The following is a 24748-nucleotide window of genomic DNA, read 5'->3' as shown; positions in this document are numbered from 1 at the left end:
AAAGTCGGCTTTTCTCTTCCTGGTGAGCCCGAAGGTCTGGCATAGCTCGAGTTCAGCTTAAGCCGGGATGGATTCTCGCTCCCGCGTTCTTCAGCGCCACTAACCAGAACCAGAAGCGTTCCCAGCGATCCCAGCCAGCCGAAGCCCCGCGTCATCCATCACGGGGAACTGACGCTCGGCTACGAGTGAACATCGCGTGTGTGCGGGAAAAAACCATTTGGAAGTTTTGCTCCCCGAGCGGGACGACAAGTGGCAGGTGAAGAAAAGATGAAGACGCAGATGGACGCGCTTCTGCGCTATCCATTGAGTCCGCGGAGCCGGGTGGCCCTCCGATCATGAAAGCAAATATTGCTTTTAAAAGAAAAAAAAGAAAAAAAGGAAATATTGCTGGGCCACCAACCGCGGAGCGACCTGCAAAAAAAAATGAAACCGTCCACAAAGGGAAGTGAAAACAACCCAAACGTGCCCACCAACGGTCAAAGCGGATAACATGAGAGGTTGCCATCATTCCTGCTGATTTGAGCTGCCAGCCATACCTGAGCCAGGCGAGTGTGATGATGATGATGATGATGATGATGATGATGATGATGATGATGATGATGATGTCGCCCACTCAACAAATTTAATTATTTTATTTATTTTTCTCAATTTTACATATGCATATAGCGATTTTTATTTTATTAAATAATTGGGTAATAAATTATAAAAATATTAACCAAAAATCATAAAATAATGCTCATGCATTATTTTATTGATAAAAATTGTATCTATGCATTTGAAATTAATAATTCATCTAACAATCTTATTACATTAAAAATAATAATTTTAAAACGAATTATAAAAATTTTACATTATGCATTTCACTTCTTTATTTTGTTTGAAAATTTGCCAATAAATTACAACTGCATTAATTTAAATATAATAAATATATCACTTTGCATCAATTTAGCAGCTTTTTTTTTTGTCAAGAAATATATTTGTTTGATTACCTAATTAAGTAATGGATTAAAGTAGTTAGGAATGTAAGACGATATTAGTATAAAAAAAAGAGTACATTTTGCATATTTAAGATTTTAAATAATTGCTAAATTAATTGTTTATAAATAACCATTTAAAAACTAATATATGTTTTTTATGATTACGATAAACCATTTTACACATTTAAAATGTTTACATACACATTAAATGTCATATGCAAATGATCTGAACCATCTGTCTGTATGTATATATATATATATATATATATATATATATATATATATATATATATATATATATATATATATATATATATATATATATATATATACTTACAGTTCGTTATGAGAACAAATGTATATAGCACCATTATTGGTTTATCCCTAAAAAAATTATATAATATATTTCCTAAATGCTTTAAAGCGATGCCACAATCATGGCAAAAACATCACTTGCTATATTCCTATAAAAAAAATGTTGGTAACATTTCTAAAATGGTGTTCACGTTTCCCTCATGACTTTTCCACGACCTCAAACTCAAAGTTGAGTGAATTTCACGAGTGTTCCACGCAAGTTTATGAAGCATCAGAAAAAGGGACGATAAAAAATGTTGGGGTTTTTTTTGGGTACGTTTGAGGCCAAACGAAACCTGCAAACCCAAACGCACGATAAATCCAATATTGGCAGCCTGGTGCACGTTCCTCATTTTCTCGACCGGCGTCCGAACAGGGCCGGCACCTCAGGGCCCCCCTTCACCTCCTCTGACCCCCCCCCCCCCCCCCCCAAAAAAATCATGTGCTTCTTCAGCAGCAGCAGTGAATGCGCCGCATTCCTCATCCGCGCACGCTCAGGAGCTGTTGAATATTTAGCGAGGAGCCGACTTGACAGCTGAAGTTTGATTCGAAGCACTCGCAGCGGCAAACGAGCGCCAGTGGCGGGCGGTCATGGCAAGCGAGGCCTTCTGAGCGCGACCTCCATTTTACAACAAGACGCATTTGAATATTTGCGCTGTGAATTTCGACGTTTTGCATACCGCATCTATAAATTACGCTGGGGAAAAAAAAAACAAGATAAACAAGCTTTGCATTCCTGGCTTTTCCCGCCTCCGAAAGCAAAAACATGTCGTCATTCGGATTCGAACGCTTTTCCCAGCTCGCGCTTGCATAAACACCATTTGGTGTGTTTTTCAATGACAACGCGCGCGGTGACGCAGTGCAGGCGCGCTGGTGCCGTGCGGGGCTTGAAAGGTTTCTGCTCAAGCTCACCCGGGTGCAGGGCGGCAGGGGTTCGGGTGGCCGGTGCCGAGCCGTGACAGAAATGGGAAGTTCCGGCCAGGGGCGGCGCGACGTGCTGGCCAGGGGAGGCCATTTCTAGCCACGCCCCTACTTTCATGTTTTGTTTGTTTTGAAACAGAATTTTTTTTTCCATCAGTGATGTAAGTTAACTTTTTTAGATTAATTATTTGTGAAGTCGCTCTCATTTTTTCTCAATCATCAGATTTTACTATATTTATTAATATTTATGAATGAGGCGGATTTATTTCTGAAAGTCATAGCTATAAATTACAACAGACGGTAACATTCATTTTGCACAAGCGTTTGTAAGTCAGACTTAAAAATAGATAAATAAATAAATAAATAAATAAATAAATAAATAAATAAAAGAGAAATCTCATTTTTTGAATTGTCCTCCCAAAATCGATGGAAAATTATATTTTAAGCCATTGCTGGTTCAATCGATCTTTGCAAATAAAAGGCACAAGCTTCTTACGGTAATTAATTTGCAATGGTACCTTGAGATACAAGTTTCATTCAGTCCATCACCATGGTCCTAACTCAAAACATTTGTATCTCAAATCACCTTTCCTCATTAAAATGAATGAAAATTCTACTCATGTACTCCAGCCTTCCCAAAGTGTAACACACATTATGTACGGATGCAGTAGGATGCACTAATATTAGTTCTTTGCAGAGGATAAAGAATATATGCCACCAGTATTATTATATGATCTTGTTTGCATGTGTTTTGTTTTTGTTCAACTATTTGTTCTTTAAAGGGTTATAACAGCAACTGTCTGATGTTTGCTAGCAAGTCTACGGTATTTTGAATTGTTAGCATTAAGCTAGGTAGAAATTCTCTTGTGTTTTGCATTTAGTGTTTGTTTGAATGTGATTAGTGATTACTTATTACTTGATTATTATTATTACTTTGATCAGATTTTTGCCGATTCTGGGTTTTTAATATCCCTTTCCAACATTTTCAAAATCCACGACTGCGCTCACTCACAAATATCTCGCGACATTCCTCTCCAACACAAACTTGGTCAAGTGTTTTGCGGACTTAAAAGCGCAGCGTGCGTTTGCGGGGGAGCCTCAAACTTTCCCCAGCGGCCGTGCGCGGAGGTCCGCTCGGGATAGCGTGACGCCTTTTCACCAAGCTCAAGTTCTGAGACAACATTTGCGTGCGTCCTCCAGGGTGTCGGGTCCGCTTGTGTCTCCGGGAATGAAGGGAACGAGCACTCCCCCTCCTCCGCCCCACCCCACATTGGAGAAGCATCAGCACAAGCCCTTCGCTCTCTATCACCAACATCACACAAACAACAATGGTAAGGACAATCAACACTTTTACTATATATATACACAAACGTTAATTAACTTATTCACTGCCATTGACGGCTATAGACGTCAAAAATGTATTTGAACTATTCAGTTTTTTTTTTTAATCCACTTCTGTTAACAAGAGTATGAAAACCTAGAAAAATGTATTGTACATTTAGAACAGATATAAAATTAGTGATTAATCGTGAGTTAACTAGTGAAGTCATGCGATTAATTACGATTAAAAAAATTAATTGCCGGACGCCCCTAATTTTTAATCATCTTTTCTTTAAAAAAAAAAGGTTTTTTTTTTAATATCTTTTTTTAAAGAAAAGATTGTATTGCAATTTTTAATTTTAATTAATTGCATGACTTCACTAGTTAACTCACAATTAATCACACATTTTATATATTTTCTAATACAATAAAACAATTCTAGGTTTTCATACTCTTGTTAACAAAAGTGGGAAAAAATGTTAAACTAAAATAAATACTTTTTTTTACGTCTATAGCCGTCAATGGCAGTGAATGCGTTAATTAAATAATTATCAATATTAAATTTGAAACAAACAACAGACCTAGAAAATTACTCCTAAAATAAATGATGATTACATTTAATATATTTATATTTCTAAATATTGTATTTGACAATGAAATTCAATCTGAACAAGCTAATGACACCTTGAAGGTGTACCTAATGATGTGGCCAGTGAGACGAGAACGCCCGACGAGCTGAACCTATTTTGGGTGAAAAAGCTGACTCGGCATTTTTCGGAGCCGATCGCGGGAAAGCCACAATGGCGGAAGCTGGAACGAGGCGAGAAAAGCGTGGCCGGGAATCTGAATCGGAGACGGTCAAGTTGTCACGTTTCAAGTTAAACACTGTTTTCTCTGCACACTTGAACACGCGGACGCCCCCGCCGCCACTTTGCGGTCACGCCGCTGCCGAGACGTGTTCCAGGAACGGTCGCTCGCCTGCCGTTATTGTGACTCTTGCGGTCCGCGCGGAACGACAACACGCACGACGGCCAAAACTAAGTTTAGACTTACAATAGCCTCGAGAATAGAACTCCTCAAACTTTTTTTGGGGCTTTCGGGGAGCGACGAAAGTCTGAACGTCAAGATAGCAAAATAATATGTTCAGAGTTGACGATGCATTTTTGGCGGCGGAATATGAAATCGGAGAAATCCATGAGCAGATGAGATAACCATAGCAACTGGAGGCTAAAATCTGATTGGACAGAAAAATCTCGCATCCACATCGTCAGGATATGAAATCTGGCTTGTTTTTTTTTTTTGTTCCCCTTCCAGAATTCCAAGGTAGCTTCCAGAGCTGCTTCCACTTCTCCGACTCGTACCGCATGGAGCAGACGGTGAGCGGCGGCGGCGGAGATTCTCACGCTTACGCTTCCCATCAGCACAACGGCTTCCACATGGCCACTGGCAACTCGCTGGGCTCGGCAGGTGAGCCAATCCCGAAATGCTTTCATGATCATTCCGCCTGCGTCATGCTCGTGTGCGCGCGCGCGTCTTCCAGGCTTCAACTTGAGCCAGGAGATGCAAGGCGGCGGCGGGTGTCAGTTCTCCTCCAGTCCAGAGGAGGGCGCCTTCTTCCAGACGGGCAGCTTCGAGCGCGGCCTCGGACACATGTCGTCGGTGTACACCGAGTCGTAGAGTGCGCATACTTTCCGGTGGCAGAAGTGGAGCTTTCCACTAGAGAAAACACATTTTGATTTTAATGAAGTATTTTTTGGGGGGCCGCGGGGGGGGGGGGGGGGGGGGGGGGGTTAAATCTGGTGAAGGTTTGCATCAGTCACTCGCTTTCTGCCACTCAAAAGTACCCTGTCGCCTTTCCCAACAATATGAAAACGTCCACATAATGATACCTCCTCAAGCGTTGCATCGTATGGCGACGTCGCCGCCATATTGGATGTGGCGAAGGAATATGTCCTCATTCGGTCGCTTTTTAGAGATAATGTAATCGTTCCGCACTCAAAGCCAGATCGCATGGAATGAAGATTACGGCCCGGCTGATTCGTTATTTTAAAATCTGTAAAAATTTACTTGTTTTTGTTTTTTTAAGACATTAACACATTACAACATAAAACAAAGACATTCCCACCCTTGAAAAAAAATAAAATAATAATTTCTGTAGAAAAGTTAAAATAAATACTAAAGGGCAAAAAGTTGTCAAATAGATAAATAAATAAATTGTTAAAATTGTATTCCATCAAATATCAGAATCTGCACCGGCCTCAAAAATTCCATATCCGTCGGGCCCTAATTAAGACTCATAAATGACTTTTGATTGTACAGTGAACCCCCAAGCAAAAATAGACTATATAAAAAATATTTTGTTATAGCTGTGTCCCTCACACACTTTTAAACCTATTAAATATATTGTAAGCATATTTGAACACGCAAAGATTGTAAGCATAAACTGTATAAAAAAATACTGTACATATTGTTGTATCATTGGACATGCATGCGCCTTTAAGAGGCGGAGCCTAGCTGGGTGGCAAGTGATGTCGGCAAGTCTGCGCGTGAGTGCGAGCTGCGGCCGACAGCAGCTCTTGTGTGAGTGTTTGTTTGTGTTGAATTGTTGTTCCTGTGTTCAATAAATGGCTGAAAAGTGCATCAGTGACTGTGGCTCTCCTTTCCCACATGTCCATGAAAACAATTGTTTTAGAAAATTATGCAATTTTGTGCTCCCACTTCATATCTACATTTTAGAATCTGGTTCTTATGAACACAGATTAAGTATCTACTGTTAAGATTTCGATATAGATCATCACAGTATCAGTATATTGTTAGCTGTAAATACTCATGAGAACATGAGAAATAAATTTTAAAAAATTTAAGTGTTAACTTTTGTTTTTGGTGGTGAAGTATTCGTTTGTGAATCTGTGGAAAAATACCCACCAAAAACAACGTACAATAATTTTTACTTATGCTTCAAAATATTTTTCTACTCTTTGCATGAGTGGTTACAGGTATCAAATGTATAAATGTTATTGTGATAATAAATATTTTTATACATAGCAAAAATCCACACGTAATTGAAACACGTAATTGAAACACGTAATTGAAACTCACCCAAAAAGTTCCTGCAGGTACCACTCGGTAGCGCCAAAGTACTTTTTTTTTTTTTATTAGACAAGGCTATGGTCTGACAGGATGAAGCTCCTCCCCTCAGTTTAACACAGCTGTTTCCCACCATGATGCCACCAGATGGCGCAACAGTAAAAAAAAATCAACAAAAAGAGTGAACGAGTGAATTTTTCAGCAAATAACAAAAAAAAAAGCAAATGCCAAATATTTAACATGCTGGGCGGAGGGGGGGGGGGGGGGCTTCATTCATTGTACATAGTTTTTTATGTCTGTACCAAAGAAAGATCAAGAGGGATCACGATGAGTGAGCCATTAAACTCTCCAATATCCTTTCACAATCACTTTTATTTAGCCAATACAAAGGAAAACAATGGACATAGTTACAATGTGAACATTTCCTCTCATGTGTTTTTTTTTTTTAAACATCATCTTGTATTAGACATCTGTTGTTAGCCCGAAAAAAACATATCGTGTTGCTATGTTGTTTAAATAACGGGGAATAAATGTTAGCATTCCTCACTTTTATTTTGTGGGTGCGGGTTTGTCTCCCTGCTGCAGTAATGCAAAGCAAACCGAGCCTCTTTCAATATTGTGTATAAATGTACAGATTGTTTACAACACATATTTCAATGTTTGCCATTTTCTCCGGAAAATAAATAATCTGAATGAAACACGAGAGCTCTCGGTTGTTTTTAATAGAACATGGACACGTGCTGCCCTCTGGTGGGCAAAGGTAAGCATGCACACGCGAGATTTTTTCTTCTTTTTTTTTAGTTCATCAACAAGTTTCATTCCTGCGGTTAATTAAACATTGGAAATTGAATTAGATGTAGGACTTGAAAAATAACACCAGAAAATAAGTTAGTGTAAGTAATAACAGAAACATAATTCACAGTTTTAATTTCTATCATATGAAACTCCAGCCTTCAAATTCATGCCAGACCAAATGTTAACTTCTTACTGCTGAAAATTGCAAATCTAATAAAACATTCCTTTAAAGTTGAAGATTAATTACAGTTGTAATTTATGTGTCAATGACTATTTATAAATTATAATTGCGGTGGGTTCACTGCACTGAAAACAGACAAGAAGGTTAAATGATAAAAGGATGAGCCATGAAATTGTCAATTTCACTTTTATTGAAAGAGAAAAAAAACAGACTTCGTTCCAGTGTGAACATTTCAAAAACATGATCTTGCATTGAACATCTGTTTTTAGACTGAAGCGCAGAAACAAACGTATCGTGTTGCTGTGTTATTTTAAGAATGCTTGCGTTCCTCAGTTTTATTTTGTGGCTGCGGGTTTGTCTCTCGGCTACGGGAATGTAAAGCAAACATTGTTTATAAATGTACAGATTGTTTACAACACACATTTGAATGTTTGCCATTTTCACCATTCAAGAAATAATAAACAATCCGAATGAAACACGTCATCAGCTCCCGGTTGTTTGTAATTCAATATGGGCGCACGCTGCCCTCTAGTGGACAAGGCACAACGCAGCACTCCTTGAGAACAGCGCTGTACACGTTCCAACATATCTTACTTCTGCTTCCTCTTGTCGAGGTAGCTCCGACGATAGAAGTTGCCGAAGAGGAGGATGAGGAAGATTGAGTACAGAACCACCACAATGTTGGGGGTGGCCGGGAAGTCGCAGTCGGTGAACAGGTTGGAGGTCGAGTGTATGAGAATCAGCAGGAACTGCAGCTGGTGAGGCAAAAGTAGTGGCTGCAGTTGAGAAGACTTTGCAGGTATTTGGACTCGAGTTGTTATTTTTCTGGCAACTTTTCATCATTTTGACTTCCTACTTTTGAAAACAGGAACAGAGATGCTGTGTATTTAGCTTTTGCCATTTCAACGTCCGCTTAGCTTAACGCTAACAAAGCTAACAGCGCCAACAGTTACGGTGTCATATCTCTTCAAGCGGTGGATTTTCGAACATTACTACATCTTTTTTTTTTTGTTTTGTTTTTTTGTTATCAGTACTGCTCTCCTTACCAGCTGCAGGCAAGTGAGGTATGACTTCCACCACAAATATTTCTGCATGCGAGGGCCCAGAGCAGCCAGGCAGTAGTACGAGTACATCACCATGTGGACAAAACTGTTGAGCAGGCCGATGAAGAAAGCTGCAACACCAAATGCACTCATTCACTGCCAATGACGGATTTAGCCGTCAAAAATCCATTATTATTTTTTTTAACTCGGCTTCAATTTGGTTTCTTTTCTAGTTGAGGTGATTGCCCTAAATTCCCAACTTTCCATGAACATTGTCAAGAAGCAAGCGGACGTTGTCTTACATTGGCCGCCGGCTGTGTATTTGACGGCAGACCACCAATTGAAGATCATGGTGGTGTGATGGAAGACGTGAAGGAAAGTCAGCTGGCCGTTCTTCTTCCTCAGGATGAAAAATAACTGCTCGGAGTAACAAAGAGAAAGCAGTGAAAGGGTGTCACACCAAGACCTTTTCCGTATGACCGACCCCGCAATATTTGAAGGTGCAACCTAAAACAAAAACAAGCCCGAGGGGTCTCGATACCGTGTCGCTGAGCTCGATAACTTTCGAGAAGAAGAACCACCAGCAGACTCGAGCCATCTACAAGAAAAATAATATTTCTGCAGAAATTGCGTGCGAATGCTAAGGTTTGAATGCATGTGCTTTATGAAGTGAATTGAAAGATCAATGATGCAAAAATGACACATTTTTAATTGTAGTTACAAGACAAATGAATCAAAAAGAAAGCTTGAACTGCAATCTGTCTAAGGTGGGATTGAATCATTTCAGAGAAATTATCATCTATTTCTTGATACGATAGTCAGTTGGTATCGAACCATCGAATGTACTCAAATGTGGTCCAAGGGGGGTTTGAACCCAGGTTCTCCGTGGTGGAGGCAAATGCTCTAACCAGTGAGCTCACGTGACTTTTTTCACATCATGGTTAATGGTGTATTTTATTTTATTTTTTTAAAGTGTCTTCTGATGCATTTAATCATTTCAGTGAAATTATAATGCATTTCTTGATATGGTAATCAGTTGGTATGTATATCACTTAGCATAATGGCCATGCCATGGATATATTTGCAAAGTACAGTCAAAGATGGCATTCGAACCCGCGACTTCCTGGTTGCTGGACAAATGCACTTTACCAACTGTGACACTGAGCCGTATCAGACGGCCGGTGATGATGATAAGTCGTATGTATGGAAGTGGGTGTGGAAAGTGGGACTTGGAAAAAAGGTTCGAAAATGAATAGCGAAAAGTTGACATTTGACGTTCAATTGTTTAAATTGCGCGAATACTCTAAGTAATGTGAAACCAGACAATATATAGCCCGGGAGGCGTAAATCGGAAGTATTATGTGGGAGTTGTTACACAGCAAAAAAAAAAAAAGTGTAAAAAAAGAGAGTGAAAATCACAATAATAATAATAATAATAATAATAATAATAATTGATGTAGCGCTTTTCTAGATGCTCAAGGACACGTTCCACAAAAGAGATTCCAAAATGTCTCTCACCCTCATCGGCAGTGGTTTGCTGCTGTAGTCCACCGGCTGACACAAGAGGCTGTAGTTGGACAACCAGGAAGTGGTCAAGAACTACAAAAACAAATCACAATTTTCACAATCGGACAAGTTTGAAAGCCACGTGAGAAATATATGGGACTGTGCTGGCACTTAAATGTCGGTTTGCCTCACCTCGTGCAACATGTAGGCCGACCAGGCCACCATGGCCAAGTTATAAAAGACGAGAACCGCGCGCAGGTCGACGGGCTCTCTGCGTCTCATGAGACGAGGCCCCGCCCACACCATGCACAGGTACAGCAGGACGATGAGCGTGACCGGGACCGGCGAGTAGACCAGCAGCCACGGGTCAGTCCTCTTGTCTGCAGCAAAAACACACACAGAACAACAAAGTGGAGCAACGCATGTAGACAGACACAATATTAAATACTCGCAGGTATAAATTCTTTTGTATTTGTGTCAAATGATGAATATTACTGCAACTTACTGAGGAGTTGTGAGTGTCGTTTGTATAAGGTTTAATGGCATTTCCGTTTATTTGAATGTTTGTGTGCGCCTTTATTGGGAGCGCTGTTCATGTTGTACCCGATTCGGGTTTTTTTTTGCAGCGTGGAGACGTTCTTTTGAGTGATAAAAGTGCCGCGAGTAGCGCGCTAATTAGCATTAGCGAGTCAGACTGGAGTAGATCATTACGATTCCTTAAACATTTATAAATTGGAACAAAAATCATTCTCAATCAAATCATTTTGAATCAAAAATCGATTCTGAATCGAAAGTCGCACACCCAAAAATCGGAATCGAATGGTGAGACATTCAAAAGATTCCCACCCCGAGCTCTGACGACACAATGCCAGACGTTGATGAGATACCCAAAAGACAATGTGTGTATTCATTCAACACATTTAGCAGGTTTCAGACAAAACAGCAATAAAGACAACAAACTTATTGAATAGTTTTGGCCAGCAGAAAAAAATATATAAGAATGCAAAAATCTTGCTGCTTGCACAAAAACTACACATGTTCCAAAGTCTCCATTTCAGCTGTTGAGATAAGAATAAAAGAACGATAGGATCCATACCTCCATTGTGGACTATCTTCTGGTGGACGGACCAGATGGTGTCCCACGCAGACGTCATCACCTGCCTGTCACGGACCAATAGCGCCCGATCAAAATCCACATCAGCATTTTGAAACTTCTTCGAAGAAACGTGCTGTGAGATTGTTTTACAAACCTCAAGTTGAGTTGAGATCCGGTCGCTCTTCCTCCCCCTTGCGGAGAGAAGCACAGCACGTTATGCTGCCGCCAACCGGAGAGTTGCAAGAATGCAGAAAAACGAGACCGACACACATCCGCATTCTTTGCCTGCTTCGTCAAACGGTCAAGCTGGGACGGCATCTCAACGCTAGGAGGCGCTGTTTATTTTCTTTTGGACAACGAGGAGTCTTTCAAACAAATACGCTTTTACATTGGTACCTTGATTTTCGAATTAAAATCGTTATAGCAGTTTAGAAATGATTTCAACGCCATTTTGCTCAATCCAGCTTTCGTTCAGTTTCAGTATCGTTCATATATAAAAGTAGTAGGCCACCAAATGGACTACAATGTACACCTCACGTTTCCTGTCATTTCAAGCTTTAATTCATTGGACGTTATCTACTTATTCCCTGCACTCACTTTTTTCGTTGGAAGAAAGACATTTGGTAAAACACTCGCAAAAAAAAATATCTAAGCACAAAACACAAATAGTAGCTGGATGTCTGCTGCCACATGGTTTCTGGCGCTCACTATTAATATTTAAACAAAACACCGGCCGATATATATATACATTATATAAGGTGATATTTTAAAATCAACCAATTTAAATTTTATACATAATTTTAAAAACTCACAAAAACAAAAGTTATTTTATACCTTGTATTTGTATATTTTTTAATTAATCAGCTATCGGAATTTTATTCTGCCAAAAATCAGAATCTGCCTCATAACTCCCAAAACTCATAAATCAAGGTAGCCTTGACTTACAAGTTACGTAACTTAATTCCCTCTGAAATCAAATCAACTTTCCCCTTCACCAACAAACGGAAATTCCGTTCATCTGTCCCAGTCACCCAAAAATGCCACCATATTTTGTCAGGATTTTTTTCATACAAAAATAGCAGTGTGTTGTATAAAAACATGATAAAACACAGAATGTCAAGAAGTAAAGTAAACCTTAAATACAAAATGCGTTTTTGGATTTAACAAATTCTGACAACTTCCAAAGTTGAAAACTTTACATTTAAGGGGGGCAATTTACAAAATTGAAGGTTAGCCATCAACTCCTTCACTTTCATGGACTTTGTATTTTCCAAACGATCTTATTTGTGAAATTTTCGTGGGATGTTCCTATTTCAAATTCCTCAGCTTCATTTCCAAAGAAAATGTACAGGAGAGGAAACTTGAAAGTTGCGCCACCCTTTTGTCATGATTAAAAACAAACTGCAGTCCAACTTCACCGTTCGCACGCAAATGTAGACCATATTGAGAAATGCAAATCTTTCAGCAAGTTTCCTGCTTGGTGGTCTTGAAGAAGGAAGTAAGCGACAGTTGCGTGTTGCCACCACCGGACGCTTTCATTTTGCTTTTCTCTGCGCCGCGTGGTCTTTTCTTGTCATCGTTCTTTTGCCTCTTGGCGTCCTAAGTGAGACAAATTTGTACATTTTCATCGTCACATACGTATAAAGAGCTTCGAGTGACTTTTCATAGCAGCTTCTCTGTGTCGAAAATTGCTGAGGAAAACTTACGGGAGAATTCGTCTCCTTCTGAAGTCTTGCGGCGTCGCAAAGCTTCAAAATCTGCACGAGAGTTGACATGCAGGACAATTGCAGAAGCTTTTCAAAAAGACGAATGTTTAAGCATAAAAATGAAACTGTAGTGCAGCGTGACCTTTTTGACCCCCGTAGACACGGCGGCTTCCCGCAGCGCCGACCTGCTGACCCAGCGCACGTTTCCCGTCCGCAAAGGCGCCTCGGCGTCTCCCAGATGCAAAGCGTGGACCGCGTACGTCTGGCGGATGTGCGAGAAAATGTGAAGCACCTACGAGGACGAGGACAACCAATTCAGGGAGCATCCAGAACTCACGTCGATTCATTTTGCGTTTTGGAAATGTCAGAAAACTACACATGCAAAAATGAGTCCATCATTTAATTCGCTTCAATTCATTTGGAATGATATAAAAGCAAATAACGAGTCAAAATAACAAATACTTACTTCCCCCACATAGTGAAGAGAGCTGTCAGTCAACGGTGCTCCCAGGTGTTTATTGACGAGGGCACACAGCGCCACCTTGTGTTTCTTTTCAGAATTGTCCTCCTTTTCCAACACAAGACTTGGAAACTCCCACAAGCCTGCCAGCAAACCTGACAAAACCACATTTAGAGACAAATATCATATTTGGAGGTAAAAATCTCAAATAAATGCGTTCCAGTTGAAAATCTCTCCCATCTGTTTTACATTTATTAAAAAACATATATACATGTATTGAAACACATTTTTTGTAAACAAATTGTAAACACAAATAACTGCACACATTCAATGTATGTATTGTAGAATCCCTGTTAGCGACACTAACCGTACTGGCAACAGCGGAATTTAATTCACTGTTTATTCACTCGCAGCCATTTTCACTGAAGCAACCCCCTTCGCTCCCGGCTGTTTTACTGGATTTTAGGCCCACAGAATATTGTGTTCTATTGTTATAAAAACATACCAAAAGGAAGATTAAAGTATCTTCTTTCATCAGGAAAAAAAAGAAGTATATTTCTATCTGTTTCCGTTTTGTAGCAATTAGCATTAGAATATAGCTTAAGTTTCATCATAATTCAGTAACTGGGTTTTTCCAACATGGTCCTGGTTCATTTCCTATGCTCTGCTGCCACCTGCTGGCCGTTTGTGTAATAACTACAATTTATTTCTACCTTTCTTTCTAGCATTTTAGGCTCCAGCATAAAAACCACAAACAACGTATAAATAAGTCTTTGGGACACTTAAAATAGAACGTATTAATATGTTCTTGGGAGCAAATGAGTTCAAATAGAACTGAAAACTTTGGGAATTCCACGACAACTAAAACAAATCATTAGAACAACAATCCACATGGAAAGAAAGACGCAAGTTCCAACCTTGACTTGGTCTTTGCATGAGCAGGAACTCGTCCTCGCCGCCTTCTCCACGCCGAGTCAGCACAAATGTCAAGGTTCGCTCCACCCTCGGGGGCTTCTTGGCCGGCTTTCTCGGGAAGTTCTGAGCCCCCAACTCCTCATCCCAAGGTTCGGGTGGACACAGTGGGCATGTTCCGCTGGCGCCTGAGCGAGAGATGCCAAATAAAAAATGAGTAGAAGTCCAGCGGGGAGAAAAGAAGATGGCTTACTGCAGTCTTCAATGTCTGGAAGTGCTGGAGGCTTCATGTCCTTTTCCCCCAACAGCTTCTTGGAATTCTGCTCTCGTTTGGATTGAACCTACACACAAAATGGCCGATGTCCCACCTTAGTCCTATCTATTGCATTGAAGAGGAACTGCTGAGCATGTCAAACATTTAGCAATCAATGGATAAAGATTTGTGATTTGTTCTGTTACCAATATTTTCATTTAATAACGTAATGCGGCGGACATCATGCGTAATTGGGCGGGGCCATAGCGCCCTCTATTGACCAACTGCCACTGAAGAATCTGTACTTCTACTTAAGTACAGAGCGTTACTATTATTTTTTATTTTTTTGTACCTTGCGGTAAGAGTGGCATTGCAAGCGTACAGGACACTGCTGGCATAGGGGCCCCTTTGGGGTGCAGACTCGGGCCCCAAGCTCCATCATGGCCTGGTTGAAGTCCCCTGGTCGCTTTGGGTCCACCAGCGTATTTGCCAGAGTCCTGAAAGACAACAAACCAGAAAGAAACACGTATTTCTTTAGCCCGGAATTTAAATAATTAGATGTGAATAATTAAATAATTTAAATAACTGCATATTAATTTAAATAATTAGATATCCATCCATCCATTTTCTGTACCGCTTGTCCTCACAAGGGTCGCAGGGGTTGCTGGAGCCTATCCCAGCTGGCTTCGGGCAGAACTGGTTGCCAGCCAATCGCATAATTAGATATGCATTTGAATAATTAATCAATTTAAATAATCAGACCTTAATTTGAATAATAATTTAAATAATCATACCTTAATTTAAATAATTAATTTGCATAATCAGACCTTAATTTGAATAATTTATTTAAATAATCTGACCTTAATTTGACTTGAAACCCCAGATTACTCGCATTTTTTGACTATTCGCGGCATCCCAACTCACCAGAGAGCCTCCGTGACGGCCGCACTCGTGCAGTCGGCCCCGATGGCCCTCATACGGCACAGGACCCGGGTGACGTTGCCGTCCACGGCTCCCGTAACCTAGGCGACAAGGATTGCAGTCACTTCCTGGTGTTAAAGTCATTGATGCGTGCGTGCGTGTGTGATGGCTGATTTGGCCCAGCGCGATGGAGCCGATGGCTGCGGCAGTGTAGCGTCCCACTCCTGGGAGCTGTCTCAGCAGCTCGTCCACCGTGCCGGGCATCTGGCCGGCAAGTTCTGACACCACCTGTACACACAAAAGTACCAATGTCATTAGACAAACAAACTTTTTTTTTTTACTATGACATCACACATCCTGTACTCTGCTCACCTTTTGGGCACCTTCATGCAGGCGCTTCCCCCGTGAATAGTAGCCAAGGCCCGCCCACATCTGATTCACCTCCTACTCATGAACACAATCAATCATGAAAGAATCAATCCAAATTCATTTGATATGAAACTGAGATCCGAAGCTCAAGTGGTCACCTCTAACGTCGCAGCTGCGAGATCCGAAACGGCGGGCCAACGCTGGAACACGTTCACACAACATTAAGAAACTGATCATATCACCACACACCAGCTAAAATGTGCACCTTCATCCATTTTGTGTAGTACTCGATCACTGTGGCGACCTGGGTCTGTTGCAACATGATCTCTGACACCCACACTTGACCGGGGAAAGACAAATCCGTTAAAACGAGTCAGTGGCAGCCGCATAATGCATTAACGGTATTTAATGTACCTGCATACGTCCTTATGTTGACATCTGGCTCTATTAGTGCCTGTTGGAATAACACAAGACCGTTTTTTTTTTCTCTATAAATATCAATGCACTGTTGGTAACATGACACACTCTCAAAGCATGGGACAGAAAAAACTGACAAAAAATAAATGAAAAGAAATCTGACAAATAATGACAAGTAGACTGGAAATAAATTACAGATTTGGGAACCGAGGGCCCAATGTTGGATTTTGTACGTGTGTTACAAAAATATCTAATTTCATACCAGAGTCCTCCATGGCAGCTCTCTCTTCTCCAGGTCGTACCAGCTGAGTAAACGAGTCCGCAGGTGATCAACATCAGCAGGCTCACAGAATGTGTGGTAGGCGGAGGGCAAAACAACACCGGAGGGTTCATCTGCAGGAGGAAAGTTGGCATGGTATGCGCGGCGACCACCATTTTGGTACAGGTAATGGGGGGAGCGGGAGGGGGATTTCTATTAAGCAGTGGTATGAGTTGTAAAGCTATCTTGACTTACGAGTTGAATGCATTCCATGGCCAAATATGTAACTAAGTTTACTTGTATATCAAATCCATTTTTACGTCTGCTCCATGCTCCTTGAGAGTGTTTTCATTTTGTATTTGTGTTTAGCTACTTGTCCCATTCAATAAACGGCTGAAACTGCATTGTGACAACTGGGGCTGTTGGAAAGCGCTATATAAAGATGATTTGACTTTTTTACTTCACATAAACGGTGGGTCTACTTGCTTGATTTACCACAACTATTTGGCTTGAAACGTGAAGGTTTAGACTTGAGACTGTCGCATTATAATTATTAGCCTACCGTCTTTATGCGTCCTTTGCCTCTTCCGCTTCGGTTTCACGTTTTTCACCACTTCGAGAGCTTCTTTCTTAACCTTACGCATCGTTACACGTGACGCACACAACCGAAAAGTAAAAATAAAAGTAATTATTTCATTTCTCCTGTCAATGTTTTTAGCAGGAACACTTTATTTACTTCCACTCGCGCTACTTTACAGAAACGCCCTTTCCTCGCCGCTCGTCCAATCAGCTGAGAGGGAGCACTTGCTATCAGTCGTCACATCCGGTGGTAAAGGAAACCTGAGATTTACAGCTAAAAAGGCGAAATAATGATGTTTAAGTCGAGATATAAACGTCTAGAACTGTACAAAACAATGAAAGTGTTTAGATGTTTATTTTCCCAAATATATACATTTTAAAATCTCAGCTGGAAATGGCGGCTCTGAGCAAGTAAAAGTAGACCGTGACGCTGCAATACTTTATTTATCCAGCATGTGTCGCTAAAAACACGCCGACCACACTGGAAATGTGCTGCCCTCTACTGGCAAAGTCTACGAAAAGTGCTTTTCTTCGAGGAAGACACACGGACCGTCCCATGGATAGAAAGTGAAACAATCTTTAAACTGTGGAATTTTCTAAACTATCCCTGTGTCACTTTATGGCGTCTTTCGCTTATAAACATCCGATAATAGCCACCATGCTTTTAAAATTTCACTTCCAAGTCGTTTTGTATGTACAACGCCACGCTCTATACATTATTGATGCATATATCAATTAATTAGCGCGATTAATGTCCTCCGCTCGAGGGGTCTTTAAATGTGAATTATCTGAGTGAAGTGTCCGTGGGGGGGGAGGTGGGTGGTCGTCGGCATGGCAGCTGGCGCCCAGGGGAGAGAGTGACAAGGAGGAAGAAGAAAGGGGAGGGGAGCCGACATTAAAGCAACACAACAAGGAAACGACCACGGCGCAGCCTTCATTTTCTGCTTTTCAACAACAGCCCGAGCGAGCCGCAGCGAGCACGGGAAGAAAGCACGTCTCCCACCGGGAGCGAGAGAGACAGAAAGCCTCCGTCCGGACCGCAAGCTTAAACGTCCGCTTCCCGAGCTGGAGCGACTCGTTCCCGGCGCCCTCGGAGCCATCATGGGTGAGGAGGATGAATGAAAGTGGGCTTTAATTGTCATCTCGGGGGTGGGGGGACGAAGAAGGGAAGAGGGGAGCAGGCCGTCTTTCTTGCCGAGAGGGAGCCATGTCCTGTCGGGGCGCGGAAACAAAGGCTGGCTAGCAGCGGTACTTTAGCGACAATTAACGGAGACGCTCCAATATGGGGCTCATTTTGCCCCCCTTTTAAAAACACGCACAAAACAGAGAGTGGGCCGCTATTACTTTAATATGCAACAACCATAATAGGAGGCTTAAAGGCAGACATTAAAGTAGATTGTTTGGTGGGTAATAGTACTCTTGACGTTTTGGGAGGAAGAGCTTTCGGACCCTGACTGGAAGAAAACTAAAATGACTGCTAGAACTTCTTTTTTCTTTTTTTTCCTTTTTTAACAAATGTAAACAATAAAAAAATATGCAAGCATAAAATATGATAATTCTTTCATCGCTAATCTCAACCCCATCCATTTTCATAACCACGCGTCCTCACAAGGGTCGCGGGGGCGCTGGAGCCTATCCCAGCTGGCTTCGGGCAGTAGGCGGGGTACACCCTGAACTGGTCGCCAGCCAATCGCAGGGCACACAGAGACGAACAACCATCCACACTCACAATCACGCCTACGGACAATTCCGGAGTGTTCTATTAACCTGACATGCATGTCTTTGGGAACGTGGGAGGAAACCGGACTACACGGAGAAAACTCCTCCCAAGAAGGCTGAACCCGGACTCGATCTCACATCCTTAGCGGACGTGCTAACCAGCCACCGTGCTGCCGCTAATCTCAAATCATCTTTCCCAAATCAAATGAACAGAAATGCCATTAATCCGTTTTGGTTCTCTGGTGTGTGCGCATTTTGGCCACCAGGTGGCAGCATGATAGTCTTACAGACTCAAACAAAGAAGAGATTCACAACAAAAAGGCTCAGTTAACGTCAGTAATTTTAAAGTTTCTTCTTTCTCAAATATTTGCCAGTGAGTATTGTTATAGTGTTTACATTGTTTGTGTTTAAACAGTCATTGTTTGAAGCATTTATAGCACCGCTATCGATGCTATTTGTCGCCCGCCTTTTTATTTGCATTGTGTAGAGGAAATTAAAAACGACGTAGTTGTTGCAAATCTACAATGTGTTTTGTTTACCGTAAATGTCATCTAGGAAAGGAAATTAAGGGCTTGAAGCCAATTTTTTTGAAGAACAGAGTTTTTGAAAAAACTGCTGCTTTTTGTGCTTTGCTAGTTCAATTTGGCTGTAACGGTTTTGCTCTGACCAACCAATCAAAGAAAATCTGATTGGTTAAAGAAACTACCTTTTTGAGAAGGCAGATTAGATTGACATGGCAACACACGGAGGCTCAAATCGAATTGAACAAAAACAATACAGCCAAGATACAAAACGAAGGGAACAGACTGGAATAAATTAATGCGATTCCATGAACAATACTTCTCCTCCTCAGTGGCGCCCGGCTCGCCCCAGGTGGTGGAGGACGGCGGCGAGGATGACGAGGAGGAGCTGAGCGGCGGCGAGGAGGCCGACCTCCGCTCCAGCTCGGGCCGAGGCTCGCTGCTCACGCGGCGGGGCATCACGCTGCGGGTGCTCCTCAAGGACGGCCTGGTGGAACCCGGCGACGGCGTGCTGGCCATCCACTACCTGGTCAGAGAAATATTTGTTTTTCCCCCCACATAATGTATTGATTGATGCGACTGCTGACAAACTCCGCCCTCCCCCTCAGGGCAAGAACTTCACCGGGGACCTGCTGAACGACGGCAAAATCCGCTGGGTGGAGACGGGTCAGATCTTCAACTCGCCGAGCGCCTGGGCCACCCACTGCAAGCGTCTGGTCAACCCGGCCAAGAAATCCGGCTGCGGCTGGGCTTCGGTGCGCTACCGCGGCCAGAAGCTGGCCCAGTACAAGACCACCTGGCTGCACAAGTACCAGCCCAGCGCAGACATGGTGAGGACGTCCACATTTTTTTTAAGAGTAATAATGCCACTCCAAGTTTAAATAAAAAAGTAGTCCCTCAAGTATTTATACTCGATTACATAAGTATTCTGTGAGAAAAATACGAGCCTCCCCACCAGGCAGATGCTTTCTCAAGTTTATAAAGTGAGGTCCTTGCAGGCTGACATTTTTAGGCCGTATATTATGATGTCATATTTGTGTTGCTGACACCAGAGCCTGGCGAGCGAGGAAGATGACGACGAGGATGAAGAGGAAGGCAAGTCGGCCACGCAAGCCGAAGAGAAGAACAGAAACAACAAACCTGGAGGATTGCACGGTATTTTTTTCTTTTGAAATCCCTCCTCTGCTCCTCAGCAATCTGTTTCCCATTTCAGGGACGGACGGAGGGAGGGAGGGAGGGAGGGAGGGAGGGAGGGAGGTCTGTAACTTGACGATCTGTTAGTTGACATTTTTTATGTAAGCGAATGGAAAAATGCTTAAATATGTGATCTGGTTTTCTTTTCTCCTCACAAACATGTTTCTGTTCCAGACGCTCTGGCTTCGAGGAGAACGGACCGAGAGAGAATCCCAGTCAGATATTGCACGCTGGGCACCAGGGACGTTTCCAGGTAGCCGCTTCGTAAAAAAAAAATTCGCCCTCGGTCAACGTTGAGCGTCTTAACGAGGTCCCCTTTGCAATCCTCAGGGACCCCCACACGTTGGTGGAGCTGTCGGCCTTTTCAGCCATCAACAGATTTCAGCCTTTCAATGTGGCCGTGTCCAGTAACGTGCTGCTGCTCATGGTAACACAAAAACACGCGGGCTCAAAATTTTTAGGAACACACACCCTAAAATCAAAGGCTCCATATGGATCTCCTCACTAGGACTTCCATTGCCACCTGACTACTAGTGAGGTGGTGGGCTACCTGGGAGGACGGTGGGACACCAACACGCAATGTGAGTTGGACCAAGATAAAAAAATAAATAAATAAAACAAATGAAATAATCACCCATCAAAGTTCAAATGTGATCTGTTGCTGTTTGTGTTGTTTCAGTGTTGACCGTCTTACGGGCGTTTCCTTGTCGAACGAGGCTGGCGGACAGAGATGCTGCCTCTGCTGTCGAGGAGGAGGTAATGCACACAATTCTCACTTAAAAAAAAAAAAAAAAAAAAAAGTCACATTATTAATATATATATATTTTTTTACCGTGATGCATCCAGATCTGCCAGAACTTGTTCATGCGCGGCTTGTCGTTGGTGGGCTGGTACCACAGTCACCCTCGGGGTCCGGCCTTGCCGTCGCTGCAGGACATCGACTCCCAGATGGACCATCAGCTGAGGCTGCAGGGCTCCAACAACGGATTCCAGCCGTGCCTGGGCGTCATCTGCGGTACGTGCATCTTGGGATTCTTGGATATTATGACTTGGGCCCGACCAATTTAGCTCATTCAGTGCCATTGACAGTTATAGACGTCAAAAATTCATTTGAACTATTTCTATTGGTTTCACTTTTTTTTTCCACATTTGTTAACAAGAGTATGAAAACCTAGAAAAAAATGTATTGTACATTTAGAACAGATATAACATTTTTTTTTTTTTTTTTTTTTTAAAGATATAACATTTGTGATGAATCTTGAGTTAACTAGTGAAGTCATGTGATTAATTACAATAAAAAATTGTAATTGCCTGATGCCCCTAATTAAAAAAGAAAAGATTATTAAAATTAGGGGCGTCAGACGATTATTTTTTTTTATTTTAATTAATCACATGACTTCAAATTTGATACCTGTTCTAAATGTACAATAAAAAAAATTATAGGTTTTCACACTCTTAACAAAAGTGGAAAAAAATATGAAATTCATAGAAATAGTTCAAATGAATTTTTTACGTCTATAGCCGTCAATGGCAGTGAATGAGTTAATTACATTGGCTTAATTATTTTTTTTTTAAGCGCAAAAATTTTGCTAATTAAAAAAAAGGATAAAAGGCCATTATACTTTTTATTAATTAAGATAATCTAACATCAGTAAATTTGATCGGAATCACTCAACATTGGCCTTCCAAAAATCCATATCGGTTGGGCCCCAATTATAACTTGTTTAATGATATATATTTAAAAAAAATACTAATAAAATGGATTTCAACCGTTTTTCAGGACCATACTATCACGGCAATCAAGGCGTGGCCTCCACCATTACGCCGTTCTGGGTCGTACCTCCGCCTGAGGTGAGCATGCAGCTGTAAAGGCTGGTCAGCACACTTTTTACATTAGAAAGTCTTGTAATATTTGGTCCAATAATTGATCTTATTTCATTTCTTTCTTTTTTTTTTACCTCATTTATGAGGCCCGTGCGTCTGCTTTAACAATCCAAACAATTGTATTTTTGTGTGTTTTGTTGCAGCAAAGGCCCAACGACTACGGCATCCCAGTGGCTGTGGAGGTCACGTACGTTCAAGACAACTTCCTCACCAGTGACGTCCTCAATGAAATGGTATAATTGCGCAGCACGCGTTGCATAAAAAGAAAGAAGACATAAAAGGACAACCAAGTGTGATATGCGGTGAAAACGAGTCCTGAGCGCAACGTGTCTGCAGGTGCTGCTGGTAGACTTCTACAAGGCCGCCCCCGACCTCGTCCACTTCAACCAGTACTGGTGTCCCGACACCACCATGATGGACAAAATCAAGGTGAGAGTGACACTTTTTTTTTGGGGGGGGGGGGGATAATTTTCTCTGATTTTGTTATTTATAGTAGGGCTTGACCAATGAGAAAATATCAGCAATTTTAACACATTTACAACATCGATTTTGGCAATCAATTGAAACCACGCCCCTTAATAATTTTCACTTCCTTGCTACTCCTTATAAGGGCTCGCTGAGCTGCCACGCCCCTAAGGACCAAGCTTACTCCCAGATCCTGGAGCACGTCTACAGCCAGCTGAGTGGCGCTCAGTGAGACGCGTACTAACTTAATCCGTTCCACGTTTCAGCTTGCCTTCGTCGTGTATGCAAATGACACTGACAGGAAGGTGGCAGGAAGGTTGCGAGTTGTTTGTTTTGTATTTTGTGAATGTGCATACTTGTCAAGGTTACACTGAGGTGATTTTACTGTATCTGACGGCAGTTCTCAAAGTGTTAAAAAGGGAGTTAAAAAAAACATTTATTCATATTGGTGTTTTTTTTTCTTTTCTTTTTTTTTGATGATTTTGTTTGAGAACCACCGTATTAGCCTTTTGAACTGTGCTTGTTTCTTGCCCCCCTTAACTTTTTATTTATTCCCGCACCTGCATGAGAACAGAGCAATGCCTTATGTAAGCCTGCTGTTGCTGTTCTACAAACTAAAACACACTGGAAATATTTGAAACACAACTGTCTTTTTGTATTTTTGTCCAATACAGTATCAGAAAATAAATTCACATCCAGATGTTTTTGTTTTTTTCCTTCCTTTTGTTTATTGTAAGAACAAAGTGGGTCGGGTCGGGAAAGATGCACATACAAATATAATAGCAATAAAAGAATTATGGTTAAATTCAGTTCTCAAGGTAAAAAGGCGGCTTACGTCTAACATCTTAAAGGGTACAACAATAATTAATATAAAGGACTACATGCATTTTTGTAAATGGGTTTTGGATATAAAAATAATACTATAGCGAGCCTGAATGCATTTAATACCATTCATTCCGTAGAACACTTAAGACCAACTAAATAAAACATAGCGCTTTTCAATCAGGAAACGAATGGGACTTTTCAAAACATATCTAAAATATTTGCAAAAAACGTTAGCCATATATGTGAGGAAACAGCCTCTAGTGTTGTAAATGTGCTGCAATGTGCACACACGCAGAAGTGCCACGGGTTAAACGTGAAAAGACAAAAAGAAATTGTGGACCATTCATTAAGTAGCTATTCCATCAGTTTTTGGTTTCCCACCTTCCTGTTCCAAAAGGCACCCACAAAAGCCTTTTTTTTTCTCCTTCTACAGTCCATACACAGTGCTAGGATACCACATGTAAACATATGAGACAAGGTCCAAAACACAGTGCTGGTCTGGTTTTGGGGGGGGTGGTAAAAGCACAAACACTTTCAAAAAAAAGGTCCAAACATTCTTGAACCCAAAACATTCCCTTGATGTTTTCCCTTTGACCGTTGTTGGAATCCTCAACTATACACAAAAAGGATTCTTGTACAGTGGAAGCTGCAAAGTGAAACACAATCGGGAAAAAACACTGCCAAAGCCCTGTCTAATACAAAATAGGTGCATTGGCGCCATCTTGTGGCCAGGCACCTATGTTGAAATGAGAGGAGGAACTTCAGTCGTAGTCTTGTCTAATGGGAATAAAAAAAAAAAAAGTATTTTGTGGCATCTACGGGCAGTTACAAACATTTATTGGGCGACCATCAATGGACTGCATATGGTTGTCGGGTCGTTCCACTTTGGTGTTTCCACTTGTATGAGGAGCGCAGGAAGAGTTGAAATGCACAAACCAGACAAAAATCCGCCGGCTTCCAGAGCGCGGAAATAAAAGGGAGCCT

At 41.5% G+C, this 24748-nt stretch overlaps 4 protein-coding genes across 7 annotated transcripts in view; 2 read left to right on the top strand and 2 right to left on the bottom strand.

Moving 5' to 3' along the window:
- The window catches only part of glis1b (GLIS family zinc finger 1b), a 90829-nt gene extending 85507 nt beyond the window's left edge, over positions 1-5322 (top strand). The window contains exons 9-11 of one of the 2 annotated variants that reach the window (XM_086089178.1): positions 3453-3583; positions 4887-5039; positions 5113-5322. In XM_086089178.1, coding sequence (XP_085945304.1) covers positions 3453-3583; positions 4887-5039; positions 5113-5249 — 421 coding nt within the window. In that variant the 3' untranslated portion in view covers positions 5250-5322. Of the gene's footprint in view, positions 1-3452; positions 3584-4886 lie in introns of both variants that reach the window. The other variant, XM_086089177.1, reaches the window with a different exon arrangement.
- A 2485-nt stretch (positions 5323-7807) lies between these two features.
- On the bottom strand, positions 7808-11600 carry elovl8b (ELOVL fatty acid elongase 8b). Its single transcript, XM_086089052.1, has 8 exons — positions 11435-11600; positions 11281-11345; positions 10377-10564; positions 10197-10277; positions 9220-9276; positions 8981-9095; positions 8682-8809; positions 7808-8390 (listed from the first exon to the last, which is right to left on the bottom strand). Exons 1-8 carry the CDS (start codon positions 11596-11598, stop codon positions 8226-8228), a joined length of 963 nt encoding a protein of 320 aa, XP_085945178.1. The 5' UTR covers positions 11599-11600; the 3' UTR covers positions 7808-8225.
- On the bottom strand, positions 11600-17352 carry mutyh (mutY DNA glycosylase). Of its 2 annotated transcripts, none has more exons than XM_086089049.1 (15): positions 17140-17352; positions 16581-16711; positions 16316-16355; positions 16167-16240; positions 16060-16101; positions 15905-15976; positions 15707-15820; positions 15536-15633; positions 14964-15108; positions 14612-14699; positions 14364-14546; positions 13453-13601; positions 13129-13278; positions 12987-13037; positions 11600-12879 (listed from the first exon to the last, which is right to left on the bottom strand). In XM_086089049.1, the coding sequence occupies exons 1-15, from the start codon at positions 17219-17221 to the stop codon at positions 12742-12744; spliced, it is 1557 nt and encodes a 518-aa protein (XP_085945175.1). In that variant the 5' UTR covers positions 17222-17352; the 3' UTR covers positions 11600-12741. The 2 variants fall into 2 exon arrangements, with proteins under 2 accessions (XP_085945175.1, XP_085945177.1); XM_086089051.1 differs by having other exon boundaries at positions 14615-14699.
- Positions 17353-17994: 642 nt separating this feature from the next.
- On the top strand, positions 17995-23639 carry mpnd (MPN domain containing). 2 transcript variants are annotated; one of them, XM_086090166.1, is made up of 13 exons: positions 17995-18261; positions 19729-19925; positions 20005-20226; positions 20449-20551; positions 20765-20843; positions 20921-21017; positions 21099-21171; positions 21270-21346; positions 21437-21605; positions 22371-22441; positions 22618-22707; positions 22811-22903; positions 23085-23639. In XM_086090166.1, the coding sequence occupies exons 1-13, from the start codon at positions 18258-18260 to the stop codon at positions 23169-23171; spliced, it is 1362 nt and encodes a 453-aa protein (XP_085946292.1). In that variant the 5' UTR covers positions 17995-18257; the 3' UTR covers positions 23172-23639. The 2 variants fall into 2 exon arrangements, with proteins under 2 accessions (XP_085946292.1, XP_085946293.1); XM_086090167.1 differs by lacking the exon at positions 17995-18261 and adding an exon at positions 19132-19248.
- The last annotated feature ends 1109 nt before the right edge of the window (positions 23640-24748 follow it).

The sequence above is a fragment of the Leptonotus elevatus genome, chromosome 11 (assembly GCF_054856555.1).
Source record: "Leptonotus elevatus isolate MCC_2025b chromosome 11, RoL_Lele_1.0, whole genome shotgun sequence".
Lineage (NCBI taxonomy): Eukaryota > Metazoa > Chordata > Actinopteri > Syngnathiformes > Syngnathidae > Leptonotus > Leptonotus elevatus.
This window is presented reverse-complemented; position numbering and strand designations above follow the sequence as displayed.